Source organism: Canis lupus, chromosome 20 (genome assembly GCF_048164855.1).
Source record: "Canis lupus baileyi chromosome 20, mCanLup2.hap1, whole genome shotgun sequence".
NCBI lineage: Eukaryota > Metazoa > Chordata > Mammalia > Carnivora > Canidae > Canis > Canis lupus.
This window is the reverse complement of record NC_132857.1, coordinates 4731518-4747309: the sequence shown is the minus strand read 5'-3', so window position 1 is coordinate 4747309 and position 15792 is coordinate 4731518. Positions and strand designations below refer to the sequence as shown.

General features: G+C 46.0%; 1 protein-coding gene across 7 annotated transcripts in view; it reads right to left on the bottom strand.

Annotated features, from left to right (window-relative positions):
• MAML3 (mastermind like transcriptional coactivator 3) overlaps positions 1 to 15792 on the bottom strand; it is a 472489-nt gene that overhangs the window by 199071 nt on the left and 257626 nt on the right. The window contains exon 1 of one of the 7 annotated variants that reach the window (XM_072788291.1): positions 15704 to 15750. The exons of 4 other annotated variants lie outside the window; for them this stretch is intronic. In XM_072788291.1, coding sequence (XP_072644392.1) covers positions 15704 to 15724 — 21 coding nt within the window. In that variant the 5' untranslated portion in view covers positions 15725 to 15750. 2 more of the 7 variants (XM_072788295.1, XM_072788294.1) reach the window with 2 other exon arrangements.

Here is a 15792-nt window from a genome sequence, read left to right as displayed (position 1 = left end):
TTAAGATGGGAGGGTTCAGATGTCAGGATGCGACAGCCTCAAAAGTGTAAGTCTGGGTCGGGTGGGGGGAGGGCATGAGGCAGCCCGTGGGAAAACAGGCAGGATGTCGAGGAACATCCCACAAGAGGAACCTGCCGTGGTCACGCACAAAAGTGAACTCTAGAAGCCTAGTCCGCAGTTCCTAACAACTGGTTCTTCATTTCTTGTTTTGTTAATGGGATCAAGCTTGGGAAAGTCATGTAAACAATATAAGGTAGGTTTTTCTTACGTTCGGCTATGAAATTATAGCAATTGAACTATCTCCTGGCTTTGTTCTTGTGACTCCTGCTTGATTTGTCAAAGCTGCACGGTCGAAAGAATAATAGATTTTAATACACAGAAGCCTGAATTTTACTATTTTTTTTTCTGTAGAGGCCACACTGCAAAAAGCTTTGTTAGATTTGTTTCTCAGCAGTATTTGTATGCCATAACTGTTTTTCTGACCTAAATAAACTTGGTTGTGATGATCAAATACATTTATTTTTAAATGTTCATTACGAGCACGGTTGTACGTAAGAAACTAATGGCCAATGTGGCTCTAGTTTTGTTTTGTTTTGAAAAGGAACACAACCAGATTAATGACATTACCTTTTTTTCTTTTTTTGCCTTTCTTTCTGTAAGTCAATGAATAATCCATATTTTCTACAGAACACAGTGTGACCATAAGGGTCTCCACAAGCCATACCTGAAAACTGGGCCTGTCACCTTATATGACATGAATCAAGTATACAGGGTCCTCCATTTACTCCTTGCTCTCAGGATGCTGGTGGAGTGTCCACATGGGTGACATCTCTGTGGTCTATGTGTGCACATCTGTGTCCACTTGTGCTAGAAAATGGAACTTGCCAGACCTTCACAGTAAGAGAGCTCTAATAAAGCAATAAAAACTCCTGAAAACGAATAGAAGGAAATGGGGTATTCTCAGAGGACTTGGACCCGAATCACTTTAAGGTGCCTCCATAATACAAAATCCACACAGCGCTGTGTTTTGGTACATCCTGCTATGTAACTGTTTGCTGAAGTGGTCACCACCCACCTGTCATTAATGGATGGAGGGTACATATTTGTTCAGGGCAGAGAGAAACATCTGATCCTTTAACAGAGCAGGATGAAGTGTCTGCGAAGCTGTAACTTCTACGGAACATGGTTCCAACTTTTCCTCCCACGAGGCCACAGTCTCACTGCTGGAATTCCCTGGGATTACTGCTGGGGGTAAGTGACGTGTGGGGACCGGGCTGGGGTCTGGCTACAGAGCTGTGGTGTAGCAGGATTTAATCCTTGGGGTAAAGCCTGGATGAGTTTGGGACCAGCCAGGTTTGCTCTGATGAAAGTGAGGCCCCTGAACATGACCTTCTCTCTATCTGTTTTGTAGCCTTCGTTTTGCTCCATCACCCAACCTGGGTGGATGGGAACGGGTGAGAGTCCTCCCATATCTCCCTGGCTGCACCTTGCTGGGTGAGAGTCCTCCCGTATCTTCCTGGCTGCACCTTGCCCTATTCTTACTGCTTCTCATTGGTCCCTACTCTCCTGTCCATTTGATGTTGCCCTCAGCAGGCTCTGGGGCAGGCCTGGGTCTGACTCTGGAGCCCCTCCTGTACTGACCTGACCCTCACATCCAGGCTCTGGGACAGCTCAAACTCCGGACTCACCGTTTCCCTCTCCTGACTTCTGGTCAGCTGCCCCCCACATCCCCCCACTTGCTGCCACACTGGAAAGCTGGTCACTTTCTTATTTACAAACTACAGTCTCACTTCACTCTACGCACGGTTCACTATTGCTCCTTTGGGGTTTTCTCACAGCCTTCTCTCACAAATTCAACACCACCATTCCCTCGGTGCAAAACAAGCGTCTGGAGCTTGCTGGGGCTTGCAAAAAAAAAAAAAAGAAAAGAAAAGAAAAAAAAAAAGTGGCGGCGGGGCTGGGGAGAGGTGGGGTGGGAGTGGGGGGTGCTGCTTTCCCTTCCTCTGGCACCGCAAATGTTAACGCCGATCTGCAGGGAGATTGCAATTCTAACATAATGAGATATTAATGAGCTTTGCACATGTCCCTAGCCACAACATTTCTCTCCCCCTCCCCCCCGCACTCCCTTGTCTGCAAATCTAAAGAGAACCTGCTCCTTCTCTGACACTACAATGCCTCCACTTCCCTTCGCACCTGCCCTCTCCCACCCGGGCGCCCGGGCTGCCCTGCTCACCTCAAGCTGCCAGCACTAGAGAGCACCAAATGGGCTGGCACCGCCTTGTTTCCTGGCCTAATGGATGCTTGTTTAAACACTGGAGCTGTTTGCATTGCTGCGGCTCACTGCATGTTAAACACAGTCCTCTGAAACCCTATCCCAATCCAATAAAGGTATCAGCAGTTCAGTGTGGGGAGGCAATTACTATATGGTCCCAAGTGTGCCTTCTAAGCTCGAGGAAGGAAAATTTGATCGAACAACTAAAAGGAAAATCTGATTCGGCTCAGCATCACGTGGAGGACACAAGGCTTAACTGCAGCCAGGTCTGTGGAGGGCAGAGGGAAATCAATGATGAGCTGGGGAGAGCAACCGCACATTGTTAAGAGGGCTTTAAGCCAGCCTGTTAGTAACACCGTCTCCTGCCTTTGCGCTGAGACACCTGCCTGTCCTCCCACTTCGGCTCCCTTTTTCGTTCTTTCTTTTTTATTCCGAGGGGTATACTTATTTATTTTTTAATGACAAACTGCCATCCTTCTTAACACCCTCCACCTCTCACTCACCTTTAATTCCTTAAGCACTCATATAAAAAAATGGCTTTTCTTGTGCAAGATCATTACCATATCAAAGGCAATACAGGGAGAGCAAAAATGATAGAGGGATAATGTACTGGCAGAGAGAAGAAGGCAGGCCCGCTTCAGAGAGAGCAGAGGGTCCCTAACCTCAGGCTAATGATACCCGTCGATACTGCGATGGATCGGTTTGCTGCCTTAGCTAAGTCTGAAAAATCAGGGGAATTAGACACAAGATTTAAATTTATTTCTCACCCAAGAAACAAAAGTTTTGGAAGAGTGAATACTCTCCTCCATTTTTAAGTTCTGTGGACATAAAGAGATATGGGGCTTAGGTTTCTTTTTACTTTTCCCTGTTTTTCACCAAAAAGCCTGCCCTGCGATGGCCCTTCTCTCCACAGGAAGAGTGGGAAAGCAGCAATGGAAGCATCTGGCAACACGGAGTAACGCCACACACCACGCTCATGTGGGCACCATCCACTTCCCAGGCATCTTGCCAGAGCCCCGTCTGTTCCCGAAGTTTCCTGGCACAAGGGAGGCAGCCCACATAGAGCCGGACGCTGCCGTCAGCATCAGGCGGCAGTAGCTCCTCTCTAACGGGCAGAAGGCTAAAGCTGTCCCTTCAGAAGAGACAGGGACCAGAGGGCTAAGGCCGTCTGCAATTCCTCCACCCCAAGGCGGAGAGGGGCTTCAAAGGCTCCAGAAGGATAATTAACACACCGAGAAGTGTTCAGTCTATAACCATGGTCCTGGGCCTCTAGACCAGCACACAGTCTCTGACCGGGCCCCGTGCTCCACTGCACCCACCTTGAGCGAGTCTGGCTCCCGCATCCCAGGCTCCAGGCGCTGGGGCATGTGCACACGGAGGCTCCACCAGGCGAGCAGCATGGCTGGCCGGGTCTTGCCCTGCAGGGAGGCATGTACTGCACCTCCCCGTGTCACCAACTGGAATAGTCATGGCAACGTGTAGAGAGCAGTGACCTTCGATGCCCATGGCTGTCCATGTCAGGTAAAGCATTCCTGAATTTACATAAGCCACGAAAAGTATCCTGGGTTCTTGTGTTCTCTTTGGTCTCCTGACTTAACATTCATGGAAAGGCCTCATTACGTCAGGCCTGGAAAATATGGGCAAGTGAACAACAGTAAGCCCCTCTTGAAAATTATAATACATGCCTCACTTGCCCTGCACACTGGGGAACGAGGCGTTCCACTTTAGATATCTGTGTATCTGTGAAAAGCTTTCTAACAATATTGGATGTTTCCCCAGTTTATTAGAAGGTAGATAATGTTTTCGATAACTCGTAGGGCCACACGGTACTGACCCTGCCATTGGTTGTAGGTCTGTTGTTTGGCTTTTTGGTCTGGGAAAAAATAAAAGGGTATTTGATTATCACCTACCTTTATCAGGATAAAAGAGAACCTTGCAAAAGATGATAGACCAATACATTAATGACACTAATTTATGGCCCTGTTTTGAGATATCACCTTGTACGTCCAGTCTGGCATCTGTAGGAATGCTAGATGTGTTTCTCAACAAAGCATGAACTCTCTCCCATCTCCACACAGCAGCAACAGCACATTTTAATTTTTTTTCTTACTGTTTGAAATATCACCATAGAATAAAACAAAAAGAGGGAGAGAGAGGGATGACCCCAAATTTCTTCAACCTACTATCTTTATTCTCTCCCCAGGCACAGAAACTCACAAAATCCTTGTGCTCCTATAATGTCATTCTAATCCAGAGGTAGCGGCTGCATTGAAATAAAATCACAGAAAGAAATTCTATTCTGAAGACGGAGATGTGTGGTCAAAGAGAATATTTTGTTAATGGCACATCTGAGATGATCGAGGTAGAGACAATCACAGGTGTACATAAAGGTATTCCTCTTCTTTTGATTGCTTCTTTGCAGGTACATGAAGAGGCTATTTTAACTGAACGTATAAAGAACCATCTCTGGTATCTTTACCTTTCATTATTTCGTTGCATGAAAACTTTTACTCTTTTTTATATTTGTAACACATGAAAAATCCCTCCACGTAAACATCTTGAATTCTGTTAGCCTGGACCAAAAAATGGCATTCCACCTTTGCCACCATGAAATAAGAACCCTATCCCACTGTAAAATGGTTTGGTGACTCCTGAATCAGGTACTCTTAGCACTTTCCCCGACTGGCGAGCCTCACTCCCTACTACAACTTCTCTCAAAGAGGTGCGGCTTCACACTTCGCTATCCTTCTTGGATACAGACGGAAAAATCTTTCTTCCCCTCAGGAAATGAGTATCTCATTCACCTCATTTCAGTATCCATTTAGCCATCATTTTCTGACAACAAAAACTGTTAGAGTGCTTTGCTAGCAATAAAACCTGAGATTCCCTAACCTGAGTTACTGACGATGGAAAAAGCCAGATGAACACCTGGACGAACTCTTTTGCGTGAACTTTCTGCCTTCAGTGTTTGGTAACACGGAGGTCTAACCAGAAAAGCACGATTTCAGCTTCTGTTAGGAGAACGACACTTTTCGAGCCAAAAATGATTTTGAGATTAGCATCAAGTAAACTTGAGCCCCTACGCAAAAACGTTTAAAGAGGTCCCTCTTTCACGAGCCACCTCAGAAATGATCTCAATCTGCATCATACGAAGTGGTGGGAGAGGGAATGTTCTGTGAGTCCCTGAGCTGGAGCAGTTGCTCCTATTGTGGATAAAACAAAGTGGCCAAGAAATAGGATACGGTCCCCAAAACAAGGGCATAAAGATAAATAAGAAAGAAGTCTAGGAACTGGGGCCAGTGTTGTCACCTTCATCGTCACCATGCAGAACAGGGATCACTGATGACTCCTGGAAGAGGATCTGTTTGGTTAAGAACAAGCTGACAAAGAGTGTATCATCCTCTCTTTATTTTTCTGTGTGTTTGAATATTTCCAAAACTAAAATTTTTTAAAAGTATGTTGACTGAGGATGTCATCTGGTTCACTGGAAAAGGAGAATGTGTAGAGGGAAAAAGAAATGAATATTCTAACAGTCTAGTCATCTCAGGATTGGAAATCCTGAGCGCTTTGCCAAGTCACAGTGCAAGAGGAAATAGGAGGGAGAAAGCACAGATGCCAGGAGGGCTGCCTCTGGTCCTGCTCAAAGACCTTCCTGGGGCGATTCAGATGATCCAGGACCTTCCTGGGAAGGTCCAGGAAAAGGAGGAAATGCTTCTGCCTGCATCATGTTCTCAGAAGAATTCTGGACAGAGCCTTGGTCAGCTCAAAAAACCAAATATCCACACATAGAGAAGGCGCACGTACGTTCTGTATTTTCTGACCCAAAGGAGATCGCTTTTGTACAGGCGGTTCGGCCCATCTATCTAGAAACACGTGGAAACAAGAGATGGAAGACAGGGCAAGAAATGGTGTGTGGAAAGAATACAAAGGATATTATTTGACTGCTTGACTTTCTTTTAAGGCATTTTGGATCCTCTTTGGTTAAAGAAATGCTTATAATGTTAATTACTAATGGCCTCCCTTAACTTTTTTTTTTTTTAATTCTGAACTATTTTTTACCTACAGAGAAGTTGCAAAAATAGCACAAAGCCCTTCTTGCGACCTTTATGCTGCTTTCCTTGCTGTTAACATCTTCCGTGACCATAATGCACTTATCAAGAACGGGATATTAACAGTCACACACTATTATTAATTAAGCTAGAGACTATTAGAATTTCACCATCCTTTCCATTAATATCCTTTTTGTTTCAGAATCCTGAGAGGATCCCATAGCACATTTAGTTCTCTTTTTTCGTAGCCTTTTCCAGTTTGTAACTGTTTCTCGATCTTTCTTTGCCTTTTGTTGCCTTGATACTTTTGAAGAGTACTGAACCGTGGTTTTGTCGAATATTCCTCGGTTGGGCTTTGTCTCGTGTTTCTTCATGGCTGGAGTGAAATTATGCATTTTTTAGCAAGAAGACTACAAAACCGATGTTGCGTCCCTCTCAGCGCATCACAGCAAGGGTTTGTGATGTCAACATGTCTTATTACCAGTGATGCTTCTTCCCTTGATCACCTGGTGAAGCTGGTGTCTGTTCCTTTCTCCACAGTGAAGTTACTATCTTTCCCTTTGTAGTAAATACGTATCTTGGGGGAAATATGCTGAGACTATGCAAATCCTGTTTCTACTCAGACTTTGCTCACTAATTTTAGCATCCATCTGTGGATTTTGACTGAAACAATTATTACTGCGGTGCCTGCCTAATGGCGATTTTATATCCCATGTACCTTCAACATTTACTTTTTGGAATTCTACTTAAGGAAAAGCTGCCCCTTCTCCTCTATTTGTTTTTTTAATCTGTTCAAACCCCTGGATGTTAATTTAATCTATGGGTTAAAATTCAGTACTATCATTCTTCGTTTTGCCACCCAAATTGTCCAAATTGTTCCAGCTTTGGTCACTGGGAACACACTTACGTTGACTTTTGGAGAATGTCCTTATTTATTGGCACTATAAAATGGAACGTAAGATAGACTCATTTTGTGTTTTCCCCACCTGAGCCCTGGAATCAACTGCTTTTCCAAGGAGAGTTGGTTGCTTTTTATTGGGGAATGGTATTTAGGAGCAGGACATGGATGCTACGGTGAGCTTATTGCATCTCGGCAGACTGAAGGATGTACTAACCTATTTATCTATCTACCTATTGAAATATGTCGATGACAGTAGTTTATCCTGCTACTCTGATTCTAATCCAACACCACGGGGTTCATGTTTTCCTTCCTCTTTGCTTACTGATAACTTTTTTCTTCATCAGTGCAATGCCCATAATAGCTTTCTTTTAACTTGGAAGATAGTTATGTTTAATCATCAGCTCCAAAGTCATTAACTGATTAGACTGGAAATGGATTTATTAATTTGGCCAATATTAATGGGCATGTTCTGTGTTTAAGGCCCTCTCTACAACACGCTTTTGGTGGAAGAAGGATGACTCTTAGACCTTCCTTTCAGGCAGTTTATGGGCTATCAGGAAATATATTAAAATGATACAGAAAGTAAGGAGTGTTAAGAGAAACAAATAAGTTGCTCTCAGCATATGGAGGAAGGAGAAATGTACCTCTATTGAAGGAATAAGGAAAGGCTTTCTGAAGCAGCTGTGGATCTTTAAGGATGAGTAGGATGGAATCTGTAAGGATTAGGGGAAGGCAGTTCAGAAAAGGGAGCAGCTTGAACCAAAGCATGAAGTGGGAGCCACACACAGCAAGGCACAGGAAGGTGACAGGGTGTCTGGGTAGAGAAGAAGGCCTAGGAGTCAGCATGGTGGGCGGAGCTGGATCACAGAGCTCCATTCTGGCCGCAGAAGAATCTGGGCTCTCCGTTCCGTGGGCGATAGAGAGCTCCTGAGAGTTTGGAAGCAAGAAGAAACCTGATAGGAGTGACACAGTGGACTCACAATGGAGGGGGGATCTGAGGGACAGGAATGGTCTTTGGAGGAGATCAGTTTGGAAGCTATTGATAGAGATCTGACAATCTGAGGGTGACTGAATTTGGGCAAGGACAACAGGTATGGAGAAGAGGGGATATACCTGAGGAACTACCATGAGCAGTTGGCCACACTTGACAATAGATTATATGAGAAGAGCAAGAAGTCTAAGGTAACTCCAGCATTACAAGGAAGTATATTAAAAACAGAAACTAGTAAGCAAGGTGGTGGGAATGTGTCCAACAGCCCCCAAAATGCCGGGTTGAGATAAATCACTTCCCTTGTGACCATTTTTATGCTATTTTAGAGTGGACAGAAAAGAAGAGAGAAATCAAACTTTTAATCAAACAATGCTGTTACTTTTTAGCAGCAATGCTATATCTCCAATAGAGTAGAAAACTGTATTAAAAATCAGAGTGAAATTTCTAAATGACAATGACATTTAATTAACCCATGGTGCTGGTTAGCCATTGGCATTGATAATCACCACAAAGCAGTGTTTTCTTTGAAGTCTGATAGTTAACACTCTCTAAACTAGAAGCTGCCCACATTTTATCCATTATGACTCGAAGGCTATTAAAACAGAGCCATATAACTTCAGTCACCAGGGAGTTTTGGAACACTGAAGTCAGAATGAAACCATCACAGCTACTCTATTAATGTTGTATCACTATTCAGATGTGATAGTGTATCTCAGGAACAGCTTAAACTCAAATGTACTAGTATCTACACAATCATGACTGCATTTATTAGTTAGCACATAACGTATAGGCGTAGGCTGGGCTTGCTGGAGGGTATTTGGCTTTCAGGCTCGAGAAGCAACTACGCGTCAACGGTCGTTATGCCAGGCCCTGTTAATTACCTTCTTTCTAAGGCAGTAAGAGCTAAATTTGTTCATTTGTTTTGCAAGAGGCTAGTCAACCACGCCATAGGGCAACAGAAAGGACAGAAGAGGAGGGAAAGAGAGCAAATCCAATTTTTCTTTGGATTGTGCAAAAGTTTGGAAGTGAGACCCACTGGCTCTAAGGAACTCTGGCATGGATGCCCAGCTTCGTCTCAGCAGGGTGACCTTGTGGGGATGGCTCAGCATCCACGACCACCTACTCCTCCTTTCCCCTGATTGTGCAGGTGAAGGCACTTCAAGCCTGTCTTAGACAAGGTGTCCCTCCTACCTTCAAGACTCTCTTGGAATGAACCTACTCAAAATTCTTCCTAAGGAAATATAGATCATCTTAGTGGGTGGCCAGCTATTCTTCTTCAGTGGAGTCAGAAGAGCCACAGTGAAGGAGAGGTCCACATTTTCTATCCCTAGAAACGCTCTATGACCATAAGCGTTGTCCACCACCAGAACTTGTTTCCAGGTAGAACTGTGTGGACACAGATTTCCACACTGAACTCACAAAAGTGTTCAGGAAGACTGTGCATTGGACCTTCACTAGCACAAAGGGGGGCCGAGGGTACGAGATGAAGAGCTCAGCAGCTCTGAAGATATTGAACAGTCATTCCTGTAGGAAATCAGTTCTCTTATTACAAAATTGCTGTCTTAAAAAAACATCTTTATCAATTAAGGCAAGCAGGGTTGGCAGGACTCAAGGGTCAATAATAAGCACTCAAAATACAGCAGCAAAGAAGAGGTTAAAGGCAAAAACCATGAGGCAGTGAAGACACATGTCACATTGTCATGTCATCATAGTAGCTGTCCCCGTTCTTACCTTACAATAGCCTCCTCCCCTCCTTGGCCACTTCCCCTCTTCTAGGTCCTTTCAGGTACCCTTTCCAAGTCTCTTTTTCTTTTTTTAAGATTTTTATTTATATACTCAAGAGAAACAGAGAGAGGCAGAGACACAGGCAGAGGGAGAAGCAGGCCCCATGCAGGGAGCCCGACGCGGGACTTGATCCCGGGACCTCGGGATCATGCCCTGAGCCGAAGGCAGATGCCCAACCACTGAGCCCCCCAGGAGTCCCTAAGTCTTTTTTTCTATGTCTAATGGAGAAGTAATGTGACAGTAGATCTTTCTACTATTTATTAACCATATTTTAGTATGTTGGTTATTTAGGTTATCATGGTACCAACTGATTCCATGAGGGTGTGTTTTGTTGTTTGTTTGGCTTATTTGTTTCTAATTATGAAACTGAAGGTTTTGTCACCGCTATAGAAATTTCAAGCCTTGGCCAGTTGTAGGTTGTATGAATTGAGTGATGAGAAGCGCAGCTACCGTCACATCTTTAGTTCTCTAAGAAAGATGTGGGGTAGAAGAGTTGGAAGGAGGGTGGAATCTGTGTTTCCTCCCTCCAAGAATGACTTAGATTATGATTCATGTGTCCCAAGACGCTGTGATGGAAACTCCACCTCCACTGACTAGACAATTTGTAGGGCCCAGGCAAAATGAAAATGCAGGGCCCCTTGATCAAAAATTATTAAGAATCTCAAGACTGTGACAGCAGAGCACTAAACCTACCCCCAAGTTTCAGGGGCCCCAAGGCCCAGCTGTCTTGCATCCAGGTTCCTGTTCCCTGACTACCTCATTGATCCTTCCATCATCCAGGTTCCTGTTCCCCGACTACCTCATTGATCCATCAATGCTCACTGGATGAGAGGCATGGCAGTCTAGGCAAGCCTATTGCTCTTGCAGCTAAAATTCACCAACACACTACAACTCGATTGGAACATGATGGGGCTTCCTTGCACTTTTCTCCTTACCTTGTACCGCCCAGAACTGCAGAAGAGATATTAAAGTGTTTTCCACTTCGTGTTTTGTTATTTTAAATGATATTTAATTACGTTTTTATGTTACAACATGATGCCTGATGTTCTGGAACATGCCCCCACAGTTCTTCTAGTTGTTTTCTACCACGCTGAGGTCTTTACCAGTCATGTAGGTCCCTGGAATGCGTTCTCTTCATCAGGGCAGGCACCCGTATCTCCCTCTCGCCTAAACCTCTTCCCAGTGTCAATACTCCACCTGTGTAGCCTCCACTCATCCCCTTTTCTGGAACTGCTTTTAGAGAGTGAAAAGGACTTTTAAGAAGTGCTTTAGAATTAGGGACCCCTGGGTGGCGCAGCGGTTTGGCGCCTGCCTTTGGCCCAGGGCGCAATCCTGGAGACCCAGGATCGAATCTCACGTCGGGCTCCCGGTGCATGGAGCCTGCTTCTCCCTCTGCCTATGTCTCTGCCTCTCTCTCTCTGTGTGTGTGACATTAAAAAAAAAAAAAAAAAAAAAAGAAGTGCTTTAGAATTAAATTTTGTGATTTGCATAATACTTTGGTGTTTCTGACTGCCTTTCTTCAACCAAATATAAGGTAAATAAAAGGTATTCAGCTCTCTTTAAAAAAAAAGATTTTATTTATTTATTTGAGGGGGTGGAGAGAGGGGGAGAGAGGGGGGCAGAGAGAGAGAATGAGAATGGAGGAAGGGCAGAGGAAGCCAGAGAAGCAGACTTCCCGCTGAGCAGGGAGCCTGACTCGCAGGGCTTGACCTCAGGACTCGATCCCAGGACCCTGAGATCATGACCTGAGGGTAAGTCAGACACTTAATTGATTGAGCCACCCAGCTGCCCCTCAGTTCTCATTTCTTACATCAGGTCACTGACTTTCTCCTATGCTCTGATTTTTTGGTTTTTTTTTTTTTTTTAATTGTTAAAACTATATTTTTTTAAGCGTAGTTTAAGGTTCATAGCAAAATCAAGGGGGAAGGTAGAGAGATTTCTCCTACGCCACCTGTCCCTGTGCTCAGCCTCTCATCACTTACACATTAGCTCTTTACTTGTTCAGATGTTTTTGTTAACCTTGATATTTTTTGGTATCTTGGAATATTTTGCTATTTCCCTCTATTCAGACTGGCTGGAAATGAAGAAATGTCAGCACATGGGAAGAATAAATATAAAATACTTGAAAAGTTAAGTTTCATGGGTCTCAGGATTATGCAATACCTCAAGCTAAAGTTAATAAAGTTGCTTAGTTAACAGGGACTTGGAGTCAGGTGCTTCAGTAAACAGAAAAAGGCTTATTTGTAAGTAGCATATTGATGGTTTATGTGTAAATGAGTGTTTCTAACGTGCTTGCTGGGAGTTAAAAATGGCTTATTAAGAGTTTTAAATCCCCCCCTTACAAATCATTTATTGCAATGCTAACAGACACTTTTTTTAAAGATTTTACTTATTTATTCATGAGAGACACCAAGAGAAAGAGAGGAGAGAGGCAGAGACACAGGCAGAGGGAGAAGCAGGCCCCATGCAGGAAGCCTGACGTGGGACTCGATCCCAGGACTCCAGGATCATGCCCTGGGTGGAAGGCGGCGCTAAACCGCTGAGCCACCCAGGGATCCCCCCAACAGACACTATATTTTTTTCTTTTTACAGACACAATTTTTGAACCAAGTATTTGTTAGGCCAAAGAAATGACCCAAAAACTTAAGTCAAATTCCAAGTAAGTACAGTCCATTAAACCTTAATTTCCAGAAAAATGTTACCAAAAGTCCCTTCAAAGGTGGGTCATGTTTGCATGACCGACAAACTACTGGTACTAATGTGGTTTCAAACTCTGTCACCTGCACTGCTGACCTTCCGAATCTCCATTTGGAGATGGAAATGACCAAGTGCCACCGGTTTTGTACGTGAGGCCATATCCCTCTGTTCAGAGCTGCCTGAACCAGAATGAGCACCCGATCCAGGCTAAGCCTGTGGTGTCTGTAGGACAGAGCTTGCTCTCTCAGCCTCTGACTCTGGGAAGTGCGGTGGCAACAGAGAAGCACACGCAGTTAGAGGGGACAGCAGAGCCTGCAAGGTAACAAGTGACACAGAAGGGAAGGCGGGGGGGGGGGGGGCGGGGGGGACAAGCCATGAGGGAAAGTGGAGTTCCAAAGAAATTACTAGGAGACAGAGATGTGGACAGGGAAGTTGACAGGAAGGGGGGAAGGATGGACGGATGGAAGGAAGGAAGGAGGAAGGAAGGAAGGAGGAAGAGAGGGAGGGAGGGAGGATGAAAGGAAGGAAGAAGGAGGGAGGGAGGAAGGAAGGAAGGAAGGAGGAGGGAAGAAGGAGGAAGGGAGGGCAGGAGGGAAGAAAAAAGAGGAAGATATATATATAAATGGACACAGCGCAAGCAGATGGAGGTGTGGCCTTGAGAGGCTGCAGTCTGGCCCTGGGGGTCACTGTGCGCCCCCGAGGTCACTGTGCGTCCCCGAGGTCACTGTGCCCCCGAGGTCACTGTGCGTCCCCGAGGTCACTGTGCCCCCGAGGTCACTGTGTCCCCGAGGTCACTGTGTATCCGCGAGGTCACTGTGTCCCCGAGGTCACTGTGTGTCCCCGGGGCCACTGTGCCCCCGAGGTCACTGTGTGTCCCCGGCACCTCTGGGGAAGGGGAGCAAGCGCCGGGCATCTGGCCTAGCAGGAGACACAGAGGACCCCAAAGCCGTCTCCACCCCTGACTTAAAAGCCTGGGGGGCCCAGGAACCTCGCTTGGGGCTTGGTGGGGGGGGGTGGAAAAACCAAGCTGCGCTCAAGCCCGCTCCCCCTGCGCCCGGGACCCTTGGGCCCGCTGCTGCTTCCAGCCCCCGTCCCAGCGCCCCTGACTCCACAGGCTCCTCGGCTGCCCGAGGCCCCGCAGTCCCCGCGTGCTGCACGGGGCGCGGGTGGTCGCGGCAAGGCCGGGCTCCCCACATCCCGCCGGGGAGCGAGGGGTGCCAATGGAGGGCCCGCTTGGCCAGCCCCGCGATGTCCCGGCCGAGGCACTGCTGCCAGCAGCCACGTCCCCCTCGGCAAGACGGGGGGCCCGCAGCCCCTCCTGCAACCCCGCGCTCCGGCACGTGCAGTCCAGTCCGGCCACCAGGCCCATACTTCCTCTTTTTCCAGACCAATATTCTATTACTCCTCACAAGTTTATTAGTTCTGACTCATAACAATCCATCAGCCGTAAGCGCAATAAATGATGCTTGGAAATTAAAACCCACATTTCGGCAGAGGAGATTTTACATGTTAAATTATCTTTAAAGTTATAAATAAATAACATACGTGGAATAGATTTAAGCAATAAACGTATATTCAGCAAACAATACTCAGGAAGCTTCCAGTCCAGCAGGAAAATGTGATGTGTGCGCTCTCTTGCTAATAGGCCCTCCACTCTCTGCCCTCCTTCTCTTCCTTGGTAAGATCATGAATCCATCACATCCCATGTTGGGCTCATTGCCTTCTTAGGACAAACGGTGCTTCCTTCATCTAAAACTCATTCGCAAAATGTCTTTCAGCTTTCTTAGGTTGTTGTTTCATTTTTGTTTTTTTCCCTGGTTATTTTCAAAGAGCGACTTAGAAATTTTCCAAGATGCCTGCTTGCTTCCAGCTCCTCCTCTCTGTAGGCAGCCCCACTTCCTATCATTGCCACTCGAATCGCTTTTAAAAAGTGGCCCCCTGAAAGAAGTCCTATTGAACCCAAAACAGGAGAAACTCCTCTCACTCGCGGGAGCCAAGAGGCTGGACTCAGGAGCCAGGAGTCTGTTCTGTTATTTTATGAAAGCAAAGGAGGGTCAAGTTTCTACCAGGTGTTGGAAAACACTGGTTTGTTTTTTATTTCTAAACACAGAAAACAGGAAAGAAAGGGAGAAAGAGGCTGCAGTGCTATCCATCAACTTGTGCTTCTTACCACGTAAAATTTTCTAAAAGATACACTCAAAAATCAGAAGTTTCATAGGCATACTTTTCTTCCAGTACTCAATTAAATCTGCATAATTTCATCAAATTTTGTCCCTTGTGGAAATGCAATTATTGCACTCTGGTTTCCTGGAACTAAGAATTTCATTCTTAACCTCATTCAGAGATTTAACCCACGACAACAAAACACGACAGGATTCACGTCAGTGACAATTTAAAGAGAACTGAGGGTTAATGACAAAAGTCTGGTCTAGACAATACTGTATCAAGGGACTTTCAAAAAAATGACTTTATTTATTAGAGAGAGAGAGAGAGCACAGGGGGGGAGAGGGAGAAGCAGGGAGCCCAAGCGAGGCCCCGTCCAGGGCCCGGGGTCACGGGGTCACGACCTGAGCCGAAGGCAGACACCTGTCTGACTGAGCCCCCCACGCACCCCTCAAGGGACATCTTTATCACTTAACCTCAAAGGCAACAATAGCAGAACCCGACCTCGTGTCAGTGACGCCTCTACCTTCTCCGACTCTTCCTTACGCGTCTCCCTCTTCCCTTTGCTTCTGGGCGCACATGCAGGCTTTCCGCATCTGGATCCAGAACTGCCTCACCGAGCCGGGCCACACCTTCTCTGACCCCACGCCTCCCCCCAGGCGTCAACATTTCACAAACCAGACAGATCAGGATGCAGCGACTTCACCCCGATGTCGCCCTGGATTCCGAGGCCCGAGGGATGAGCACGGGGTCACTGAGTGTCTGCTGGGCAACAGCGCTTCTCTGATAGGACACACGTGCTCCCTGGTGTCCCCTGCCTCCTGTGCCCGTGTCTACACACTTACATCCCCACAGAGTCTGGTCATGCTGTGACCAGGGCCATGCTGTGGTCTCCAAGACCGAGAGGTGTTAGAACACAGACAATGACATATTC